General features: G+C 34.5%; 1 protein-coding gene across 1 annotated transcript in view; it reads left to right on the top strand.

Annotated features, from left to right (window-relative positions):
* LOC145674608 (piwi-like protein Siwi) overlaps window positions 1–23,235 on the top strand; it is an 82,793-nt gene extending 59,558 nt beyond the window's left edge. Inside the window, exons 8-16 of the mRNA XM_081744826.1 lie at window positions 1,763–1,913; window positions 7,502–7,643; window positions 9,893–10,047; window positions 10,825–10,955; window positions 13,685–13,853; window positions 16,515–16,636; window positions 18,474–18,622; window positions 19,960–20,107; window positions 23,086–23,235. Of these exons, the coding sequence (XP_081600952.1) occupies window positions 1,763–1,913; window positions 7,502–7,643; window positions 9,893–10,047; window positions 10,825–10,955; window positions 13,685–13,853; window positions 16,515–16,636; window positions 18,474–18,622; window positions 19,960–20,107; window positions 23,086–23,211 (1,293 nt within the window). The 3' untranslated portion in view covers window positions 23,212–23,235. The remainder of the gene's footprint in view (window positions 1–1,762; window positions 1,914–7,501; window positions 7,644–9,892; window positions 10,048–10,824; window positions 10,956–13,684; window positions 13,854–16,514; window positions 16,637–18,473; window positions 18,623–19,959; window positions 20,108–23,085) is intronic.
* Window positions 23,236–25,378: the final 2,143 nt, after the last annotated feature.

The raw sequence follows: 25,378 nt of genomic DNA, 5'->3' as shown, positions 1-25,378 counted from the left end.
AAAATTTATTTAGATGGCTTCATTTCGTTGAGAGTTCCTTATTGTAGAACCAGGAAATTTATTCTTTTTGTTTGCACTCGGATATTTTCCAAATCTTCTATTTATACCTGTATTGAGACGGTTAATAAATTGTGTTCTAATTTAGATCTTTTCGAATTTAAATTTTCAGCTGTTCATCATCAATTTTTTTAAACTGTTTAAAAGTAGTTTTGTTTCGGATGGATGCGTTTAATTTTCGTTTTTAATATGAGTATATATATGTCCATGCATGTTATTTCACCATGTATGCATGTAATTTTTCCGCATGTAATCTCTATGAATGTTATTTTTAATTACAGATACTACATGTTTGTTTCTTTTATTTTTTTCTTCATTATCATGATGTATTTCACGTGTTATGATTTTATGTATAAACTGCTTATTTTATAATTATGATTCAATGTATCCACTGTATTTTGTATTCTCTTGGCGCACTGGTGATTGTCAGGCTGTTGTTGCTAATAAACTGCTTTGAAATAATAATAATAATAATAATAATAATAATAATAATAATAATAATAATAATAATAATAATAATAATATTCTGAACAAACACCATGCTCGTGGGTTTTCTCGGGGTTCTCCCGTTTCCTCCCACTTTCTTCATTCCACCACTTCATTCATTTCTCATCATCACCGTCTTCTTTAGCCTAACCGGTATAACCGTAGGACGTAAAACTTAAAGATTTCATTTCATTTTTCATTATTATTATTATTATTATTATTATTATTATTATTATTATTATTATTATTATTATTATTATAGAAGTTTGCTGTTTCACTTCTGTTTTGTTATTTTCTAAACCTAAGATGAAGAACAGACTATTTCAATTGTATTACTTACTCTTTGTCTACACCATTACCAAAGAAAGCTAAGACTTATCAACCGATAAAATGAATAGCGATATCTGTCCAGGAGAAATAAACTCCACAATACAGTTTTTAGTTTTTTCCCTTCCGAATTAAAAAAAAAAAAAAAAAAAAAAAAGATCAATGAATTTTACAGTTTTATAACACAATTGCGAGTACTTATTAACCGTATGGTTAAGATGTTCTTCATTGTAGGACAGTGTATCACCAAAAAGCAGACACTATTTCTTTATTATTTGTTTCTCCGAAGAATGTGAAAATGTGCAACGGAATTCAATGAATATTCATAAACAAGGACCAAAATCCAGTGACTAGCGCGGGCGCCTTTGGTGTATGTTGCCCCTGGTTTGATTCCTTTGGAAAAGTATTGAATGCATTACGTTGATTTGGGTTCCACCTTCCACCATTGAAGTATTGAACAATGTCTCATATGACCTTGGAGCTGAAAAGGACACAAAACTTGAATAAACAAACAGAGTCCACTATTTTTACGATAAGTTTGTTTACCACCTCTATTTTATATCGATACCCTTTATTACTACAATTAAAGTATGCAGTAGTAGGCGAATCACATGTCCTATAAAGATAGTACGGCTGCTTCTAGGGAAGTACTACATTCCAGGCATGACAGGAACAAGTCGACATAAGCTATTGATTTTAATTTGTAGTGAATGAGATGTTAAAATGTAGACAGAGAAAGTAATACGATATAGGTTTAAAGAAGATAAATTTAAGAACTACTGTATGGAAAAAAGTTTAGATGCAGATGGGAAGCAGTCCATAATTTTTATTATTTTAATATTAAGTATAGTATTAGAAAATATGTTAATAAGTTCATATATTTCCTTTGCAGTCAAGGACAAACTTACACGAATGGAGATTGACCCTCGAGGAAAATCTTCTCGAATTAGAAGGCAGAGAATTGCCACAGGAAGATATATTCATGGGCGAAAATTTCGTATGTACTACTGGGCCGTACTGTGACTGGACAATTCCAGCTATTAGTAAGTAGTGTCTGTTCGTGAAATTGATTTTTTTTTAAAGTTTTACGACCCAAGATTATATTTTCTATGATGGATGGTCAAATTAAATTTGTTGCGCTCTCCCATTGGGAATCGAACCCAGCAAGATGTGCACCAAAGGGGTGTCTGTTCGATGAATATTATTCGAACCATATCAATAAGCATAATTTTAGTTTATTTTTTATTTTTTAAAAGTATTTCATTTTAGTGTGATGTCAAAATAAATGATGTCAGGGAAATTTTTAGTTGATCAAAATTTCATCAGAAAATCGTGAGAGCACGTGTAAAATTTCAAACCCACTTATAAAAACCGTATTACTACAATTCAGCGCTTTTAAGTAGTATATAGTCTTTAGTTTACTTCCTGAAAAGCTCAGAGCGATAAAGATACGTTCAGTAATACATTAAAAATATTACGTCGTTTTAAAAACTCATACTTTCACTGCACTCTTCATTGTAACAGGATTATAACTTTATTACTCTAAAAATACAAAACAAGAAAAAAAAACGCTAAAACAAAATACGTTTTTTCCATTCTCAGAAAATCTACACGCCGTGAAGGTATGTGCCTTTGAACCAAGAACCTACCTACAACATTCTAAAACCTGACACTCACACCTACAACAATATCTCACATACATCCTACACAAACAACACATTACACACTCAATTTAGTTTATTATAAATATACATTTAATAATTTAGTAATTAGCTTTTTCATTTTATCACGGTCCTCAAGTTATGAAAACCTTTCGTTTGCACATCATATGTGCGTTAAAGTATGCTTTTAGTTCCAGATACTAACAGGTTCAAACTTTGTTTCCCATGAGACTATTAAATTATCTACTATATCCAACACTAATTTTTGATTTAAAAAAATGATATGGTGGAGAATACTGTGAGGCTTACGCCTTCGTAAAAAATACCAAATATTAAGTAGATTAAGTAATTTTACGACATATCACCCACCTACAACCAACCACCCTTGCTAAATATCAGTAGCGTCTCCTGACGTGAATGTTAGGGCGTTGGCAAGAAAAGAAAAATATATTAACCCTCACAACCATAGGCGATACTAGAGGGAGAACCCTCTCTTCCCAGGAGCAAAGATGGGCCCACCCACATTGTTTTACTGATCTAAAATATTGTGATAAATTTACCTCAATTTACGCATAACTATTTTAGTGGCATTCGCATTCAGCATACGAGTATTTAATAGTGACTGTACTTTGCCCACCCATCGATTTCCTGAATATAGTCTGTACGTGGAAGTTCTCGCAATTTTCGAAAGTAAGGAACCATGATTGTCACCGCATAATGTCCTATTTACGCCAACCTATAATAGAGAAAAAATTATGTTTCTTTTCACCGTACTCCTTACACGTATTTTAGGAAGAGCTCGATTGCACCATTAACTTTTGAATTGAATGATAGGTTTAGCAATAAAAAAGTGCGTAGATCATACCCCCTCTCCCCCCCAAAAAATGTTTTCCGAATTGCTATAAAATATCTGTACATCCACAAATAAATCCAGAGACTTGGCAACGCTTGAGAGAAGCAGAAAACTCAAGACGTTGATTTCCTAACCAACGCCTTGGATCACACAAGCACGAGGTGAGGAACACGAAGCGGATGCACAATATTAGTCTTCTAAAGCAGTGAAAGTTCAGCCAAAGCGTTGCCAACAACTTACTCGCAGAGTTGCCTCCTCAGAACATGACGGAGACTTCACAGCACTTCTCTGTTCTTTCGAACTTCAACAGTTGATTCTGTCTCGTTGAAAATAAAAAATCCCAAGTGCTGACGATCCGTTTCATTAAATTAAAATACTCTTTTCTTCATTTTTCGTTGGGCGTTAACACACGACTTGCACACCCAGAGAAGACGCTACTGCTAAATATGTGTTTATTTTTTAGAATTCAAGTTAATAAAGTTTATTACATTTTAATTGGCATATTCTAGTGGTAAATTTAACCCTCTGCCGCACGTTTGTTTTATGATTGAGTCCAATTGCTTAAACAGACATACACATATGTTTATATGTATTTGTTTGTTATTAAGTAAATTTAAGTTAGTGAATAACAAATTGTAAGCAATAATTTTTTTGAATGTTCACACATTTAAGCTTTTATTTATATAATTAATGTCTAAAAGAGTTGTATCGACTAGAGCACACAAAGCACTTGAAGGGATTGACTTATGGTTACATATTCTTTTCCGTTTGGATACACCACCTAAAGTTTGTATATAAACGTGAAGTTGATAGCAACAAAAAAGTTTCCCCAGATAAAAATAATAAAAAATTAATCTATATATATAAAAGAGAACGTACAAATCCTTTGTCCGCTCATCACGCTAATACGGCTGAACCAATTTCTTTTATTTTTGGGGGGTTATTAGGATTTGGACCCTAGATGGTTTTTATCATATCACTTTAATTTTCAATTACCAGTGTCTTGAGATAATTGACCATTCAGGTGTCCATTACGTACAAATCCTTTGTTAGTTCATCATAGGTATAAAAATAAACGTATGTATATGCAACCCGCATGACCGTGTCACTCGGCGGGTTAACATAAATGACAGGCGTTATAATGGTTTTTATCATATCACTTGAAAGCGAAAAAGTAAAAATTATCTAAGTAACAAAGTTTATTGCGTTCGGGGGTGACCGCAGCGAAGCGGGGCGGGTTAACATAAATGACAGGCGATATAATGTTAACATTTACTGCAATCTTCTATGGTTTTTATCATATCACTTGAAAGCGAAAAAGTAAAAATTATCTAAGTAACAAAGTTTATTGCGTTCCGGGGTGACCGCAGCGAAGCGGGGTGAACGCTGCTAGTCTATATATATAAAAGAGAACGTACAAATCCTTTGTCCGCTCATCACGCTAATACGGCTGAACCAATTTCTTTTATTTTTGGGGGGTTATTAGGATTTGGACCCTAGATGGTTTTTATCATATCACTTTAATTTTCAATTACCAGTGTCTTGAGATAATTGACCATTCAGGTGTCCATTACGTACAAATCCTTTGTTAGTTCATCATAGGTATAAAAATAAACGTATTTATATGCAACCCGCATGACCGTGTCACTCGGCGGGTTAACATAAATGACAGGCGTTATAATGGTTTTTATCATATCACTTGAAAGCGAAAAAGTAAAAATTATCTAAGTAACAAAGTTTATTGCGTTCGGGGGTGACCGCAGCGAAGCGGGGCGGGTTAACATAAATGACAGGCGATATAATGTTAACATTTACTGCAATCTTCTATGGTTTTTATCATATCACTTGAAAGCGAAAAAGTAAAAATTATCTAAGTAACAAAGTTTATTGCGTTCCGGGGTGACCGCAGCGAAGCGGGGTGAACGCTGCTAGTAAATAAATAAAAATAAAAAGTTGATAATAGATGTGTTTCAAGAATCCCAGATCCCATACGATGCAAGTACTATGTGTGTCACTGTCTCAATTATGTATGTCCCTGTTAGGAATTTGCTTTCACTGTTGCGATTGTGTGCGTTATAACAGAATTAAGAGTTTGGTTATGATTTTCGATATAAGGATGGGTTCGGAAAGTCATTCCTATAACCGAAGTGAATCGGTTTTCGTTCTGTCTCATGTTCGGACGCTATTTCTATAACGGTAAGGTTCGTTTCCTTGTTGTCCTAGTTATTTTGGGAGCCACTTCTATAAGCTGATAGGGTTATACTTAGCCTATACCGTATAAAATATGAACGTCTTAACCAATTTGGATTCGAACCTTGTAGAGAAAATATTAGTGAACGGCCCTTTCGAAACGTTAATATCTTAAAGTTAATCTGTGCGAATGTTAATACAAAATAACGTGACCGACATTTTGTACAGGCATTCGCATGGAGTGATTTTAAGGTAACGACGTTTCGAGAGAGTCGTTCACTGATGGTCTCTGTACCAGGTTCGAATCCCAAATCTACATTTCTTACAGGTACAGGCAAAGTATAATTCTATCAGCTTGTAGAAGTGGCTCTCGAACTAAATGAGAGAAACAAAAACCGAAGCTTACTCTTACAGAAATGTCGTCCAAACATGAGAGAACTCGATCCAAACCCTACCCAATTACTTAAAATTGGGTTTCCAAACTATGCAGTAACCGACGCCCATAATTTGGTTACAGGAAATGGCTCCCTAGCGAACAGGAACAACCAAGAAACGAACAGAAGCCGAACTATTCAGGTTACAGTATCACTGTTAGGAATTTATTTGCCACTGATAGTACACCGTGTGGCACTAAGACTAGAAATGAAACATCAATAGTGAGGATCTGCTACTTAACAATATACAGTATATAGGCATAAAGAAACAATGTATGGGAACAGTATAAAAACTATCAATAGCATCAGATTGGCAACGAACAAGACATAAAAAGTGAAGAACAGCAAATGGGAATTTACTCTCAAATATGTCATTTTGTTCAGCTTGAAGTGTTCGATCGATTGATATATCGCTAATCTTTGAATAATACGATAAATTTCTAAAAATAAAGTTTAATAGTTAACCCTAATTCTGAGCTCATTCTATTGTATACGCAGGACCGACTGGAAATCACAGAGCCTCCACCGTGTTTCACGATGTGGAGGAGACAATTCAGAGCCTAAGCTTCTTTGGGCGTCAGAGATACATAAGTTGTAAATAAGGTGAAAGAGAACTGATCGAAGCATGTTATGCATTTTCAGTCAGTCGGTTCACTTTGCTTCTTCGCGGAACCATTTTCTTCAGGCTAAAGCGTTTTCGGCAGTGATCAATGCAACCGGATTGTAAATGTTCAAACTATATATCTTGCGCCTGACTGTGGTAGCCGCAATAGGCTGTTCCACGTACTGATTGATTTCCATAATCGCTTTGGCTTATTCTTGCTAATAATCCTATTGAATGCTCGGCTATTCTCTTCCGTCCATTATTACTCTTCGCTTACGTTCTTTTCCAGAGTTCCTCCCAACAACTGAACACATTAACCATCTTATATACTCTTGCAATAAGTAACCACGTACCCGTAATTTGGCCTCTACAAGGCATAACGATTCTTATATCTCCCTGGCAACTACAAACTTACACAAAATCATTGGCCGTTGACTCCACCATAGATCGAATGTAACTTTAATTAATATAATCTTAAAAATCATTCTTTGAAACTAACTAATTTTAAAAATTAGTAATTCACGCATACCTCTCTTCTGTTTGCTAATAGTAAACCAAGACTAAACCTCGTGTAACCTTCTCTTGTTTTCTTTCCTTCTCAGCTTCAAGTAATAATGGTAGTAATCTTGACCCAAGCAGAGAATTGTCTGCAGTTAATTTTTGCGTGCTGTGTTTTATCTTTGTTGTGTTCCTTATGCTATCTTGCCAAACGCCTTTGATTCTTTCTACTATTCTTTAACCGCTTGTTATTCTGTTATTATATTTTAACAACGAGTTGTTTTTAGCTTGAAAGTTAGTGTGTTTCTATTTAGTATCCCCTACATTTTCTCCTACGTTGTTGTTTTGTTTTAATTGAAGATCGTAATGAAGATATTTTAACTTTTTACAGATACTATGGCGCTAATAGGAAAAGAAGTTAATTGTTGGATGGTAATAGCGCCATCAGTATATAAGAAACACGTACAAGACTTCATCAACGCCGTTCAGTTTGAAGCCAGCAAGATTAACTTGCTTCTACATAAGCCGAAATTGTAAGTACTGTATATCTAAAACTTTTTCTAAAATGGCAAAACATTTTTTCTGGTTTTCGAGGAGTGTTAATAAATTATTGGCCCTCATATAGAAGGAAATTTACTTTTTAGAAATTCATCCATTACAAAACGCCTGTTACACCATATATATATATATATATATATATATATATATATATATATATATATATATATACGTATATACAGTCCGTCAGAAAGAAATAGCACCACAACACTATTCTTGTTTTTCTAATAGTACCCTAATACTTATGTGTTGCTACTATAGTACCATATGAACATTAAAAGAAAACCCTGATCTTTATACATTAAGTGATCTTACAATCCACAAATCATTGCATATCAGGAAACACCCCCTACAATTGTGCTCAGTGTTTTTTGTTTGTTAGTTTGTGTGCATGCGTGGTTGATCGGATATGAGCAGCTTGGGGTACACAATTGTAAACGCCATTTTCGATGAAATTGGGTTATTAGGTGAACTTGGTTTAGGATCGAACCACAGAACAGTATGTAGGTAATTTAATTTCGAAAATGTACCTGCAGATGGCAGGGAAAGCTTGTTTGGTATGTGTCATTGCATTGAGTTGTATCGAAATGTTGTCTTCTTCTCCAGTTTATTCGAAAGTCAGAAACTGTGACGTCATTTTGCTTCCCCGACCCGCTCATATATATGTATACACTTCGTCGTCAGCTGTTGAGGAAGTTCGTTGGAAACACTGAAGTAATCATTATGCGTATTAACCTTGTCTGAATTGTGAGGTGCTTCTAAGTGATTTATTGTACGGTAGATGCGATAATTACTTCAATGCAAAGTGTTCTATGTTAAAACCAGCTGAAAATATTTGTAAATTGCGAACTAAAGGGGAACGGTGAAAGTGCGATACTTGCAAAGCGGAAAATAGCGACCCGATACGAAACTAAGAAATAAACTTGAGAAAACTAGTGTAGCAAATAAGTTACTAAACTGGAACGAAGTGTAACATTTATGGCTACAAAATTTCATGAATTTTAGAAAGAAATCACGTGTTTGGAAAATACTGTTAGTGGACTAACCAAAATATTAGAACAACTTGAGAATCGAAAATCGTAATCTAAAACAAAGTATTGAAAAACTAGATGGAATATTAGGCAATCTAGAACAAATATTGTGGTCAAACTAAAATTATTCTTACTTAGGAAATGTATAAATATTTAGAAATATATAAAAGTAATTATGGAGTATTGTATTGTCACCTAACTTCCGTCGCTTTGTAATATTTCGTTACAGTGGGAAATGAGTTAAATTAAGGTTACAAGGTTTGAGAACAATTTCCAACCGTTATAAGTTAAATAAAAGCATAGAAATTTAGTAATTTCACACTTTCCTTCCCATCCCTTACATCTTTTTACACTCATGCTGATGGGGGCTGAACTTGGATTTAAATGGTATCGGGGAGGTCACTATTCATTTTAGTGATCCCGAAAGCTAAGAATTGGCAATTAGTATTGGTAGTTTTCGATTAATTTTATCAGTCATCCCCTTCATAACCTCACCCCCATGCCGATGGAGATGAATTTGGACATAAACGGCGTCGATAGTATCATACTCATATTCACATTTATAGTGTTCCATAGAACTATGGATTAGGCACTAACATCAGTCATTTTCGATTATTTTTATACAGCTTCCACACCCACCCCTCATCCCCATGCTGATGGGCGATGAATTTAGAATGGAAGTAACAATATAATATTATTGTAATCTGACTTCTATAGCTATGCAAAATTTCATTATTGTAAATGTCGGAAATGAGGCCAATTAAGGTTGCAGATTTTTTTAAAAAAGAGAGCACGGTCCGTATGGTACAACTAAAACTATTCTTACCCAGAAATATATAAATATTTACAAATATAGGAAAGTAAGAATGGAATATTGTATTTTCATCCAATTTTAGTCGCTATGCAAAATGTAATTATTCTACTACGTTAAGAAATAAGTTAAATTAACGCTGCAAGATTTGAGGATGTCCCTCAACCATTGTGAGCTAAAGAAAAGTATGTAATAGTAAAATAAAATTCACCTGAATGTACTTGCACTGTAATACTGTAAACAATTTTTAACAACTTAAAGTTAACTTGATTTTTTTAAAAATAAATTTCGCTTAATTGTATACATTTGTATATCTTTGTTTAATTGTATATCTTTGTTGGCAGTCTTCATTGATTCTTTCTTTGTTCTCTTGTCTTTCCAGTGAGTATTGTGTGCAGGACTCACCTGAGAAGTACGTCTTAAAATTCGACAACGGTTTGCGAAACTACAACTTAGAGATGGTGCTGTGCGTTATTCCCAAAAACAAGAAAGATATCTTGTGCGCCATATATAAGAAGAGCATTAATATCACAGGGGGTAAGTTATATGAAGATTAACTCTTATTATTATTATTATTATTCTTTTTTTTACCTCAACCATAGGTTGGTGGACAACATGGAAATTTTAAAACTTTTGCTCTCCCTTTGGAGAACTGTTTTATATTTTGATAAGGTCTCTTCTTCGTAAGTGCATCTAGATATTCTATCCTTGGTGTTCTCTTCCTGGTTTTCCTTCTGCCTTTTCCTCTATCAACACGATGATCCAATCGGAATGCCGAATAAGATGATCAAGCGGTTGGTGATTCGACTATTGGCGATTATTTCATAAATCGATAACAGAATAGAAAGTAGAGTAAGATGAGTGTTTGTAGAGTTAATTCATGAACAACAAATTAAGCTGGACCTTTGCATTATTTTCTTGTAAGATAACACGAATAAGGTAATACTTTATTCCTGGTGCTAGTTTATTATTCTATTGAAATAAATAACCTAAATACCATTCCTTAACATGTTTTGAAACATAAAAAGACTTTATAGTTTTCAGAAAAGAAATACTGTATCTTGTTCATTATAGTATTGTTCATTATCCACAGTATTAATAAAAGAAAACCGATCAAAGCACCAAATGTATATATTAGTAATATTTGTCTACCAGTTTCGGCAACATAATATCCCTTTCATCAGGCACGTCATGCAGCTTTTTCTAGATCAATAAATACTAATAAAAGGCTCTCTGTAAATCATGTCACTTAGTTTTGTTTTAATAAGGACCGTAGTTCTGTTTGTAATTAATTTCATTTTCTATCTGTTTCAGTTCCTGTTCAAATAACCTACACTGAAGATATTGTCAGTACAGTCGGTCGTCAGCAATTAGCTCCAAAAGTGGCGCGTGAAATTCTATGTAAAATGGGTGGAATACCTTGGACTATACGGGTACCTATGAAGGTAAGTTTCAGATTTATCTTTAATATTCTCCTTTGAATCTTATATAATTTTACTTTATAGATTTCCAATATTCCTTGTTGTACTTGTAGTTCATAAAAAGTGTTAGTAAACAGTTAAGATTTGGGAAGGGATCTACTATTCGAAATTTTCATGTACATGTACCTACTATTTTCATGTGCTCTTACGGATTTCAAGCCATGTTTACTGAATCGAGAACTATTATCAGGCATCTGCCGGACTCCTCAGTAGTTTTGTTGTAAGACTGCCTAAGTAAATAATCAGGAATACTAAATTTATGTCGTACTTATCACCTCAGAACTCGTTAAATTATTTATCACAATGACATGAAGTTTTTATTCTTTCTAAGTTTGAAAGTACTTACCTTTGTTTGAATATCTGATAATAATAATAATAATAAAAACAAGATTGATATTTAGTAAAATTCCAGGGAACGAGATATACATTTAGAAATAATCTTCAAGTTCTTAAGTCCACAGTTTCCTTTAAATAATCTTCAAGTTTCTTAAGTTCCCTAGAGCTCTGGGGAAGAAGTATTAATAGCTAAATAGATCAGACATTCAGAATTTGTAATACTTTCTGAATTGAGTAAAGAGTCGACTCAACGTCACGAGAAAACAGAATTTCACTTATTCTAAATATATAAGAAAAATTATTTGTTTCCTTTCTCGGACCAGTAAGCTGAGTACTCAGACAATACATGACAACGCATTTGTTCGTTGATTTAGAATTTAGCATCTCGTTCAGTACTAAACCTATATGAGACGTGGGTGTACAGCTTAATGTGCGAGCTGAACCACATGAGCTTCCACTGGGAATCGAACTCGGGTCTCCTGCGCCGAAGACGCGTGTGTCAACCATATAGCCACGAGAAAGTTCACATGTAAATAAGCTTTGTCGAACTTCCTCTGTGATAAGCCTTGGGGTATTAGTGCGCCATTTTCTTCCACAGTTCTTGCGTTTCCTGCCCTTGTTAGCTAGTGGCATCTGCTGTTCTTGAACCAGAGGTAGCCGTACGAGATTGCAGTGAACAGTGATTTGGAAAGTACGTGAACGCTACACTGGAAAAAAATAAAGAAACGAAAGTCCGGATGGCACGTCTCAAGCAGCCTCCTTTACCAAACAGCGGTTAAACCACGGAGACTACGTTGTGCAAATGAAAACTATTACAGGCGCTGATTGTTTGCTCATCTTTAAGGAAAAAGGATATTGAAGCAGATTTCAAAACAAGCTTAGGTCACTGTATTCCCTTTAAGAAACATAGGTGCAGTAAAAGGCAAAAAATAAATAAAAATAAGTAAATAAATAAAAAGAGAAAATTAAAAAAATAAACAAAGCCACAAGTGATTGGAATAAGTTACAAAAAATCCATGAAATTATCCATTTCACATAGTTTTTACAAAAAAAAAAATAATTAAAATTAGGTTTTTAATCATTACTATTCCTTTAACAATTATCAATTTAAGAAATAACTTGGAAAATTTAGTTGGTTATCTTTTTAAAGAAATATTTCATTAATGTAATCGTTATTTTTTTAATGGATTAATCACAAGCTTGTATAGAACGTGTGCTTCAATATAGCGAAAGTACTCATTAAGTATAATAGGAGTTTCGTACTCTTTTACTTTAAAGACACGTAAATATTTACCAAATAGACTGTGTGTTCCTGTGAGAGAATCGTAGTGGCCTGTCGGGTAAGTTTACAAATGATGCAAAGAATTGTGTATGAGGTGAAAAAGTCTCATAGAAAATATGTATTTCGATCCCCGGGCAAGTAGCTTCACCTTGAAAATCCAATCACGGATATAGATTTGTGACCCCTTTGCTGCCCTTAATCTTTCTCTGCTTAACACATTTTCAAATGTATCATGTAATGAACCAATCAATCAACTTTAGAAAGAAGAAAGAAAAAAGTTCTTTCAAGTATATTTAAATAACAGATTAGTGTAGCTGTTTCAACTTTCAGAATACTAATTTTGTGACAGTAGAGTTTTATTTTCATTGTTGAACTTATGTACAGATATACAAAAGTAGGTAATTTTTCGTTAATTAAATTATTTCAACAATTTTCTGTAGAATCAAAAGTAGACGTATTTTTGTATCCAGAAATCTGGTAACCGTACATACTAAAGAATAAGTGTTTTCAGTTCTTTCAAATCTCCCACTCAGTAGCGTACAAAGAGTTTCATAGAAGGACTTCAAGCATCCAGTCTCGTATCATTTCACTGTCCTTTAATTTTATACATAATTTAATATGGTAGCTTCTTGTTGAAGGGGGATTAAAGCTTAGAACATTTCGTTCATGTATGCCATTACTTACATTCACAGGAAAATTGTCTGATACGTTGTAAGTAATAACTGAAAAACGTCAAATAAGTTACGAGCTTGTCTATTTCCATTAGGAATGTGGTTACGAGGTCTTCAAAGTTTTATTTATTTGTTTGTTTGTTTATTAGTATATTTTTAATAAAATGTTTTTTTCATTTTAAAAAGACTGAAATATGTAGAACATGTGATGTATGAACACTGTGAAGAGTATGCACATGATAATATCTACAATATATTAGTCAGGCTTTACTAGAATTCTTTTAGAAGTTTAAGAAATGTTGTGTTGATCATGTTTAAGCAATAGTATTTGGTTAAATTTCAAAATTATATATTCCAGATTAAGAGCCTATTATATTACAAATGGCTATTTCACTTTTTCCCAGGGCCATATAATCATGGGGTTTGAAACGTGCTTCGATTTAAGCCGCAAAGGAATACTCATCGGAGCAATTGTTGCAACTTTGAACGACACATTTACGAAGTGGTTCTCCCATACAATAACCCTTAGGGGAGAGGAAGAAATGTGCAACGGCCTTGTTCAATGTGTTTTCTGTAAGTAACTATCGATTATCTTTCCTAATACGAATAGTTCATTTAATATAGGGTTATCTCTGGACACTATAGCAGAGTGCTACTATTCGATAGGCAATTCTGTATGATGTGAATTATGTAATAAACAAACAAAACATAAAAATTTTGAATTATTTGGAATTGACTTCTACTCGAGGTATAGAATTACGGAAACCGTTATAGTTTGTTGAAATAGCGTTTTCAGAAACATTAGAACGGGGTTTAAAATCCTTCGAGAAAACTCTACATATTTCTCATCAGCAAGCTCCGACCACGTTTGCCCCATTTTACGGAGTCTTGGTGGATCCTCTGAGCCGCATTGGAACAAGGGTAGCAGGCGAGGAGCCAAGGGATGACCTGATCAACTAAAATTTTCTTGGCCCCCAGACCACAATGCGTCATTATATGCTATATTAATACAAAATATACAATTTAGCCTGTAAGAGGTGCTTTATTTTAAATTAATTGTAATCCGTTTAGGAAAGTACGAGGTGAAGAAATGTAGAAAACAGCTAGGAACGAGTGATAGAAGGGGAAAATAATCATCTCGGATAATTTCTCAGTGATATCATAGATTTAACGATTGGAATTGAATGACAGTAATCGAACGAGCAGAATGGTACAGAACATATATGGATTTAGAAAAAATCAAAGTTGAAAAGGATACAAAACAAATGTCAACGGCAACAACTTTGGACTAAGATTGGGATGATCTTCGTGTCTGTTGGTAGGCGTCTTGAAGCTAGCAAGTGACAAGTCAATGAGAAGCAACAGGGAAGATCATATTTCTTTTTTAAAACAGCGTTGGTTTAAGTATTTTTGTATTCCAGTTGCTAGAGGATAGGAAAATGGGAAGTCGGATGTTCTTTCGAATGCTATTTTATTTATGCGTACTTCATATTCGAGTGACAAGAGGTGAAAAGAAAGTATGGTAATCGCAGAAAATAATCGAATTCCAGATTTCAACATACTTGCAATTTTTATGGCCCCTATGTGCCGAGAACGGGATTTTTAGATGTCTGTTATAACACTATTTGGGTTTGTTTCCTTTTTTTCTCTGGAAGACATTTTACAACATTAGTTGGGTTTGTTTCCTTACAACCCTGTTCGTTATTGACCATTTTGTAACGTATCTTTGGTTTAATTCCTGTTTGCAAAGACGGCGAACTCCATCATGCTAAAACCTAAAATAGGCTTGTAATTTATTTTAAACATGACTGGTTTTGGATGCAAAAGACAGTTACAAACCTTCTGGAGGCATATTAAATAAAGACTTTTGTTTGGAATGTAAACCCCAAATTATTTTTGTATATGAAATTACTGAATGACTTTGACATTTACCCTGTTTTATTAAGAAGTAATGTAAATTAATGTACGTTTGGGGGCGCAGAAAACGTAGTTTAGAATTAACTATAAACATGGAATTTAAAGTTTAAAGATAAAATGCAACAACATACAGATAATTTGGAACAAGAATTTAATAATTTGATGTTTAGAAAATAAGAAATATAATTGAATAATTACAGAGCATTTGAAGGACTGGTATGATTTTTAAGACTAGGCTAGACAATACATGATCACTTACTTTTTGGTAATGGTGACGAGCAGAACCGTTGATTGACAGAATCCCGGTGTAGAAATTATTAATAATGAATAAATTGATTTATAGAGTTTTAGTTTTATTTATTTATTTATTACTTGAAAGAGAATTTGGCAGTATTTATGATTTTTGTGTTATGTTAATGTTTTTTCACATTTTTTGTGAACCTTCCTAGTTTTAAAAGTTATAGCTGGTTATTTGCATTGCAGAAGTTAAGACACTTTAAATTTGTTGTTGGATTATGAATTTTAAGAAATATTGAAACTGCTTCCTCATTATATATTGCCTATTTATATGTATACATATATATTACATGTTTTCCTTAACACTGTGGTACACAATAATATAGCCGCTGAACAACACGGTTTGGAACACAGAGTTCGAGTCAGAACGTTTAGGAATATGTGCTAAAGACTTGTTCCACTAGTGCCAAATTGTTGAATATATAAATATTGTTGAACTGTATAACACTAATTTAAATATGTTGAAAAGAGAAAGAACAACTTAAATATTTATGTACGTTAAATTATAAATTTAGACTGTCATGTGTATATATTTTATATTTTAGAAAGAATATGTAAAATTTATATTTTTAACACTTAAAAATCACTACACAAACACTTTACACTGTAAATTAAAAATCGGAATATACATGCGTCGACACAAGAATTTGATTAATTTTGACATGATAAATCACCTTTTATGCTAGGCTCGATAATTACGTTTTGCACTATACTCGCCGAAGACGTGGTTGACCGGTTGGTAATCATTGTTCCATTAGCGATAATTGATTATTCTATTTTTCTAAATAACTTGTAGACAAATTTTGTTGGTTCCTTTGGGAAGAAACGACTTCATAGGCGTACTGCATTGCATCGTATCATAATTTAAATCTTACTTCTTTATTTTGACAATATTTTTAAATATATTCTCGATATATAATTGAAAATCAATTATTTGTTGTACAGCTGTTTGTTTTGTATTGTCTGTACTGTAGTTCAAGTAGAAAGACTCCTGCACTCACATTGTGTTTCCGTTTTCAGCTGCTATGAACGCATATTCTGAAGCAAATGGAACCTTTCCTAAGAAGATTTTTCTCTATAGAGATGGAACATCAGATAAAGGGTTGACGTTTGAGTTCGAGAAGGAAGAAGCTGATGTTAGGGTAAGTAAGACGGTATAAATTTTGCACTTGGAAGATGTGATGAATATATATTTAAATTTTTATCAAGCCAATGATTAAGTTCAGGAGTTATTTAGTATTAACAAAAACTGTTCATAAATTTATAGAGTAGTGCACGAAATTTCTTACCATTTATTTGATACTTAATGATAATTTATTAGGTTGGTTCGAATAGAATGTTCGCTCCAGTTACGTCATTTCCAAATGCAAGAAAAAAATGAAGCGTACTGGTTAATCAAAATGGACGCTGTCTGCAACCAAACACTTTTGTTATCGCTCAGCCAATGATTGGGTTCTGTGGCGATGGAATTCGTGAGTCTACGATGCAAAGAAATCTTCAACACAAAAAGTGTTCCCTCCCAAGCAGTGATCGAGATGGCAGAAGAGGTTCTAGTCAGGGGGATATATATCTGGACAATACAGGCGGTGAGAACGAGTTTTACACTTGAACTCATTACGAGCCTGCAACGTCCTTAGCGCGAAGGTGAATGTGCGTTGTCGTGCAACTTGAGGACATCATTCCTGTTGAACATTGCTGGATATTCACGGAAAAATTTCCTGTGCCCTTCAGGGAGTGTAGCACTGCAACGACCTACATTGATGGTTTCACCTCGCCTGAGAAATACATGATGGATCACTCTCAGTGTAGAAAACCTTACCAGCAACACCTTCTGTGGGTGGAGAGGTGGATCAGGAAACCGTCCTTGCCTTCGGCCACGGCCCAACCATTTACGATTATTATAACAGACCCATTTTCATCTGAGGCTGCAATCCGACACAGGAAATTTTCCCGATTATTCCTTACAATCAAAGTAATGCATACCTCCATAGAATCCTCCTTACAATCAAAGAACTACATACGGTTCCTGTTGGCCAGTGTCAACTCATGTGGGATCCATGAGACCAAATTTTTATCCTACCGATTGCACGGAGCTGCCAAGGATAGTGGTGCGGTTTAAGGCTAACTTCTCTGCAATAACACAAATACTTTTCTGAAGGTCAGCTTCCACAGTGGCTCATCCGAACATTGATTTGGTCGTCAACGACGAACGGTGAGTTCATTTCTGACCCAAATACACTGTTAATGTCTTTTGCAGCTTGCTGTGCAGAATTTTCCAGTTTCAATTCGTAACGAAAATCACCAGCAATTGTGTGTCCTCTATAGCGCACTTTCACCCGACCCTGTTCAATAACACATTACCTCCTGACTATGTACGTACATCAGTCTATTTGATGTTTATGTACTCAGTTTGTGTCGTTAGATGCGTGATCTTAGTTCATCCTTGTGTTGTGTTGCTGAGGAGAGGTCTCCACCAGACTTCAAAGTGGACATTTCATTCGCTTAGTATTATACTGATATATTACAGAATTTGTACACAACTGATCACTATGAGTAGAAAACTATTCCTACTAAATAAATTATTCGATATGAACACCGTTTTTGCTCAAAACCTCTTGCAAAGAAATTTACAGCTTTAACGCAATAATTAAATTAATAGTATGTTGTTGCATGCAACTCTGTTCAGGCTTGTAACTCTAGCATTATGAAACTGCGTATTCTGAGTATCCCAAGCTGATTTTCTTTATATAATTTTATCTTGAGAATTAGATAATTGTGGCTTCATGAATTTGTCTTAAAATAAGTGTAATAATTGAAGTTTAAACTTGTTATTGATTTTTTTTCTATTTTTGGAAAGATGTAACAGATGATAGCGCTAATGAAAAAAATCTTAAGTAAATTGTAAACTAGTTGTTAATTTTAAAAATGTAAGTAAATAGTTGGATAAATATTGTTTTATAATATTTCTTTCTTTTATAGAAACTTCTTGGCATTATGTATCATGGAGCTGAAAATGTAAAATTGGCCTACATAATCGCAGATCCATCTCAGAAGACTAGATTCTTCGCGAATGGCAGGAATCCAAGATCAGGAACAGTAGTAGACCGTTGTGTTACTAAAACAGGAAGGTTGGTAACATTAATAAAATACTTCTTTTACGAGTTACCTGAAAACAGAATTCATTATCACTTTGTTAGAATAAAACACGCTTTGTCATTAAACGCTACAGGGAGCTTAATAATTTGGCAATAACGAGTTGTGCCGGTGAGGGTAGTAAGTTCAATTAGCTCAGATGTTAACTTGTAATTCACTCATGAATTATTATAAATTACTTAAACAAAGAAATGTAGATGGGATGAAAACTGACAACTCACACGTCATAATGAGAGGTTTTGGTTTACTACTACCTCACACGTCATAATGAGAGGTATGGTCAGTTCACAACTACCACCCTTGAGAGGTGTGTATAGTAGTTTTGTTGGGAGAGGACAATGACGTTGTAGCTCATTCAACCAGAAGGTTCACGCATTCTAAAAGAATGTGGCGTGATGGAAAAGGAACACTAGTCTTTCGCTGAATTATTTTACAAATGCTTGTCTGACAATGTACAACCGTAGTCAAATGTTCTTGAAGCTGACTGACTTAATGAATTAAATGATTTGATTTCACCAGTGATGTAAATACTCCAATAAATTTGTAATTGTAATAATTTTTAGTTAGTCCACAACATAGAGGGTACTGCACACCATTGGAGGTTACCACAAAACATTTATGGTCATCATAAAAATATTTCGATGTTCGGCAGGCTAACTGCTACAAATGGGAAGCTAACTCGCCTTGTTCGCAGTGTATTAGGTTCCTGTCCCACAATTACGGTAATATCACCAGAGTGCTATAACTGCTCACATTTCACAAATATTTGCAATTAATGTCCAGTTCCGTGGTTTACAGATCACCTGCATTATTATTATTGTGGATTTCTAACCCAATTACTTGTCGTGGATCTCTGTATCACGTGTTCTGTTTTGAACCATCACTTCTATTCTGTACATATTCATTTTTCAGATTGGGGTGGCCCCGGTGGCTCAGTAGAGCGTTCACCTCTGGTGCTAGGGGTCTCAGGTTCAAACCCTGCTCCCGCCAAGTGAACTTTGTGGTGGACAAACACGGTGTGCGTGGGTTTTCTCGGGGTTCTCTCGTTTCCTCCCACTTTCTTCATTCCACCATTTTATTCATCTCTCATCATCACCGTCTCCTTTAGCCTAACCGGCATAACCGTGGGACGTAAAACTCAAAAATATCATTTCATTTTCTTTTTTCAGATTGCCAACTCACAAATAAATAACATTGAATATTAGTTAAATAAGTAGAACTTGTACATCTGTTTATTAGCGTTGTATTTTCTTGTTAGTAATGTGTATGCTAAGCATTACAAAGAAATCATAAAATATTTTCCAACTTGCAGGCTCGACTTTTTCCTGGTTACAAGTGGAAGTGAAAATAACACCAAAGTTCCAGTGAGGTATGAAGTTCGGTGCAACAGCGTCGGTTTGGACCCAGACAAACTGCAACGACTGACTTACAAGCTGTGCCATCTTGACTATTCTCAAGCAGTAAGTAGATTATTAACAATAATAATAGTAGTTTTTAATGCGATACATCATATTTATTTCTTAAATTGCTTTGCAGTTATAATTACAACTTGTGCTTTTCGATATTACCCGAACTGTTTTAGGTTTCTTTTGGTGGCATGCAAAGAAATCAACCTCAAAGTAAACGTAGATAGTTTGAACACGGTATAGTGACCACGACTAATGTCTACAGGAAAATCGTTGACAATAATAATAATAATAATAATAATAATAATAATAATAATAATAATATAGATTAAGTGTGAATATTTAAGTACTTAGTATAGACCAAACGAATAAGAATGAAGTGAGGAAGAGAATAAAACGTGAATTAATACAGGTTTTCTTAATTGTCCTGACTAACATCGAAGAAATTATATATATATATATAAATGAAAACAAAATTCTGGGTTCGTATTGTATGAGTATGAAAGTTGGTCGCTAATACATAAAAAAGGGGATTTCGAATGCTAATTTGTGAGAAACACATTAGGTCGAAAATATTTTTTTATTTATCTTCATTATTTCATTTTTAAAACGAAAATGAATGTAGTTCTACGCAGGGTTTCTTTCAGAAAAATCTTTCCCGGGGGATATTATAGGATGCGTGGGGGGAAATAATAGGAATTACTCAGAGGTGTATTTACGAAGGTCTATAAGACTTAGGATCCCCCTTCCCCCAGAAAAACAAACATTTTTTCATTTGATATGTAATACGTAATAGTAACTAGGTTGATTACTATTTTGAATGTAGCCCCCGTTTCAGAAAAAAACAATTCTAAATATAGCACCGGTGTTACTGTTTTAAAATAACGAAATTGACAGGACAATTTGATTGTCCACATATTTCATAGAGATAAAAAAAAGTACATTTTTACTAATTTTATTCTCCTTATAAAAAAGCGAAGAACGTGTTCAAGTGATTACAAAATAAACTGGTAAATATTAAGTAATAAATTTTATTATAACGCAAACACCTCCAAGCATGTATTTATTTTGAAACTACACTGTTTCATTTCTTTTTTATTTGCTCTGAATTTTCTAAATGAATTGCAGACATCAAAGAAATTTTAATTTGAACTAGGCCTAATGACTAAAGTTTTTCAAAGTAACCCTTTTTTACACTAAATGAAATTACAATAATCAGTCACGAAACTAGCCTATGCAAAAAAAAAAAAAAAAAAAAAAAAAAAAATCATTGTCACTCAAACCAGCTTTCAGCAGCCTGTGTGACGTCAGAAATGTCCTCAAAACGGGTATCCTTCAGGTGTTTTTTCAGGTTGGGAAATAGGAAATAGTCAGAAGGGGACAGGGCTGGAGAGTAAGATGGGTAGAGGACCAGTTGGAATCCCACAGTAGCCAATTTGGCAGCAACAATGTTGGACTTGTGTACTGGTGCATTATCGTGCAAGATCATGATCCTTTTTGTGGGCTTTCCACGGCGCTTCCTCTTAATTGCCTCTTTCAGCAGGTCTAGAAGATTAACGTAATAATTCTCCGGTGATAGAGGCGCCATTCGGTGGTAGTCCACAATTATAATGCGATCTTTGTTCCAAGAAACGGACGCCAGGACATTTTTGGTCGATTTCTGGATATAGAACTTTTTGGAACGGGGGAAACCGTTATGGCGCAACTCCTTTGACTGTTGATTGGTTTCGGGATCAGAAATATGAAGCCAAGTTTTATCCTTTGTCATTAGTCTAGCCAAAAGTGATTTGTCTTTTCAAAATAGGTCAAGCTGGCTTTGACTTCTTCAACAAGTTCCTTCTTTTGGATCCGAACTCCAAGTTTCGGCACCCATTTTACTGGAAGCTTGCACATGTGTAGAATTCTGGTAATAATATAACAAACTCGCTCCCTGGAGATGTCCAATATCTGGGCAATCATTTTAATGGATATTCAATGGTCCTCAAGAATCAAACCTTGGACAGCATCGCATGTTTGCTGGTCTTTTGAGGTTGACGGGTGTCTGCTAAGGGTCTCCTCTTCCACCGTGAAATGACCAATCTTAAAAAGCAATATCCAGGTTTTTACTCGGCTGTATGAAGGACATTTCTGCCCCAGTCTTTGACACATCTCTATATGAATTTCCTCTGCGTACTTTTTCTGGAGCCATAAGAACCTTATAACGGTCCTCAGCTCCGACAACGTGAAACTTCCTTCTGCCTCTTCTACCTCACCTTCTACCTGCAATGGCAGATATATAATTAGGATCAATTGATTTTTAACTCAATTACCTATTAAGATATGAGGCTTTCATATGCCAACAATTTTATTTGTCTATTCAATTTAAGGGAACAAAGCCAGGAACTTTTCAGCCCTTCTCGTATATATGTACTTTAATAAAATTTAACAATTTTCTGGGGGTGTAATACTTCCCGGTCACCCTGAAAGATACACTGGCTGTATGCGCCATGGCTATGCCCTTCAAACTAAAGGAAATGGATTATTAATGAAAGTGACTAATTAAAAATAATTAGTGGAATGAAAATGTGAGAGGAAACAGGGACTCTCGAGAAAACCCATTGACACAACACTATCCACCAGAAACTCACATGGGCTTGTATCGAACAAGTGACCCCTCACACCAGAGATGGGCACTCTATCACTGACCCACTATGTCCTTACTCCATTTTAGGGGAATGGTGGCTCAGTGGTAGAGCGCTTACCTGTGGTATGTGGGGTTCCTAGTTCGATCCCCGTCGAAGTAAGTTTGTGGTGGACAACATTTGTCCGTTGGTTTTCTCGGGGTACTTCCGTTACCTTACATAATCTCATTTCACCAATCATTCAATCAACATTCACTTGCCTCAATCATACGTTTCCCTTAGTCTCAGGGGCATAATCGCGAGACATTAAACTGAAAGATTTCATTTCATTTCTTGTTTCATTTTTATATTATTAAATATATTTAAATACATATATTTGTTTTACAATATCCATTTTTCTTTCTTTCCCAGAAACCAGCCATGTTACCAGCTCAACTATTATACGCTCACAGGCTTGCAACTTTAATTGCACGGTTGTTGCACGCAGCAGCAAATCCCGTTCTGAAGAACGTTTTATATTACACGACTTTTCAGTAATTGATGTAACTGAAAACGAAAGTATTTTCTTTTGTTTAGGGTATTTTATATTAATTTGTTAGTAAAAATTGTTGTTGTGTTATTATTTTTTAAATAAATTTTAAACTTAAAAAGTTAAAAGTGCATTAATTATTCATTTGTAGAAAACAGCAAGAAATCTTAGTCTTAAGTTTTTGTGAAACAATGAAATACGTTGTTACGAACATCAGATTTATAGGCTCGTAGAAAGAAAGGGAATTTTTGATTGAGGTCTATGCTTGTTTATATTTATATAATATAATATATATATGTGTGTGTGCAGCACCTCAAGAAGGGTTTGGAAACCCCCTAAAGTTTACAAGAAATTAAGTCGTTTACTCTTCCCAAAAAGTTAATGAAAGAACGAAAAATGATAATTCACAATCGAATTATTTATGGACATTATCTGTGTTGACGTGAGCTGAAGTTGAAATCAACATTAATAATTGTTTTTTAGTACATTATATAGAGTTTAGAAAATCTGCCAGCTTATGTTGTCAAAATTCTCAAAATTAAGATTATGTTATCTCAGCAACTTTCAGAACACTATACAGAACATCAAAACGAACTATTTGCGTCTCCTTGTTCTAATTAAAAATTCCATAATATTGACCTTTTCAGAGCTATGCCATTATACGTAGTTGTAAAAATACGATTTTGCTTCTTGTCTTTCCCAGAAACATTTATTTATTTCGCCTTTTAACAGCAAATTTGGATGTATAATGAAAGAAAAGTAACTAAATTATTTTAGGTTTAGTCCTGGAGTTGTCCCCTTTAAAGTAATGGGGATACATTCAGGGGCGTCATTTCAGACTTCGCTTGAGGAGGGCAAGAGCTCGACCGACATGAGACTTTCACGTTTTGTACTAATATATTAGTAGACAATCTATTAAAGTATATGAATTCCTCAAACTCTTGGGGGAAAGGGCAATTGCCCCCTCCTGCCCCCTCTAAATGACGCCCCTGGACAGATTAGTAATAAAAAATTGAACAATTATGGAAAATTGATGGAATTTGAATGTAAGAGGAAGCGGGAGAACCCACAGAAAAATCAAAACAAAATACTATCCGTCAGAAACTCACATGGACTTGAATAATTTCTTTTTACATCCTTACGCAATGATGGACAGGTCCTATGAATAACATGAGGATTAAATCCGCTGCAGTTGCCGAGTCCATAAACCGTCATGTAAGATCAATTCACGAAGGCGTTCTCCACCATACTATCTCGCTTCCAAGAAAGATGGATTACAGGAACACGTCACTGATTCCAGTCGGATTCAAATACAACCTGGGATTACGGTGACTCAGTGGTACAATGCTTATCTCTGGTGCGTCAAGTCTCTGGTTCGATCCCAGCCAACTAAGTATGTTGTAAATAACATCGTGTCCGTGGCTTTTCTCAGGATACTGCCGTTTCCTCCCACTTTCTCATTCCACCAATTCTTCCATCATCATTCACTTGCCTTAATCATCATCTCCCTTTGCCTAAAGGGCATAATCGTGGGACGTTAAACTGAAATATTTCATTTCCAAATAGAACCAGAAAGCCCTCATAGAAAAAGTGAAAGATCAATCACTATCATTGTTTCCTGAGGATGAATAACAGAAAGTCAATATGAAGCGCCTAGTATCAAAATCCGCTACATTTATTTCGCTTAGTTTCGAGTAATTTCGCAAAGTGTGCAGTGAAGCTTCATATACACGCGTACAAAGTCCCATATTTGAACTAGTTTTTCTGTATGAAATATTAAGCTTTTAAACAAAATTCTGTTTCCATGGGATTCCTTTAGATCAAACATATAACAAACGATATATGTCAATTTCGGTTTTAAAAAAAATGGATTTTGCAGCTTTTGATACTAGGTGCCTCATATTCATAAAGAAAGTTCTTACATTTAGATCTGATGATCAAGAGGAAAACTCACTCAAGAAGAAAATTAATGTAAAACGAATTAGCATGAAGTCTTATATGACGGAAAATGAATCATCTTTACAGTTGTTTGGAATTCCACTGAAGTTGCAGAATATCCAGTTTAAGATTCTGTACATGTGAAGCGAGTTCATCGGCATTGACAATTCTGTTTCAATTACTATAGTCAGTGATGATTTCAGGTGGTGACCCTGGGGGAAATTCCATATTGGAGTA

The sequence above is a fragment of the Thermobia domestica genome, chromosome 17, assembly GCF_964235325.1.
Source record: "Thermobia domestica chromosome 17, izTheDome1.hap1.1, whole genome shotgun sequence".
In the NCBI taxonomy this organism is placed as follows: Eukaryota; Metazoa; Arthropoda; class Insecta; order Zygentoma; family Lepismatidae; genus Thermobia; species Thermobia domestica.
This window is presented reverse-complemented; position numbering and strand designations above follow the sequence as displayed.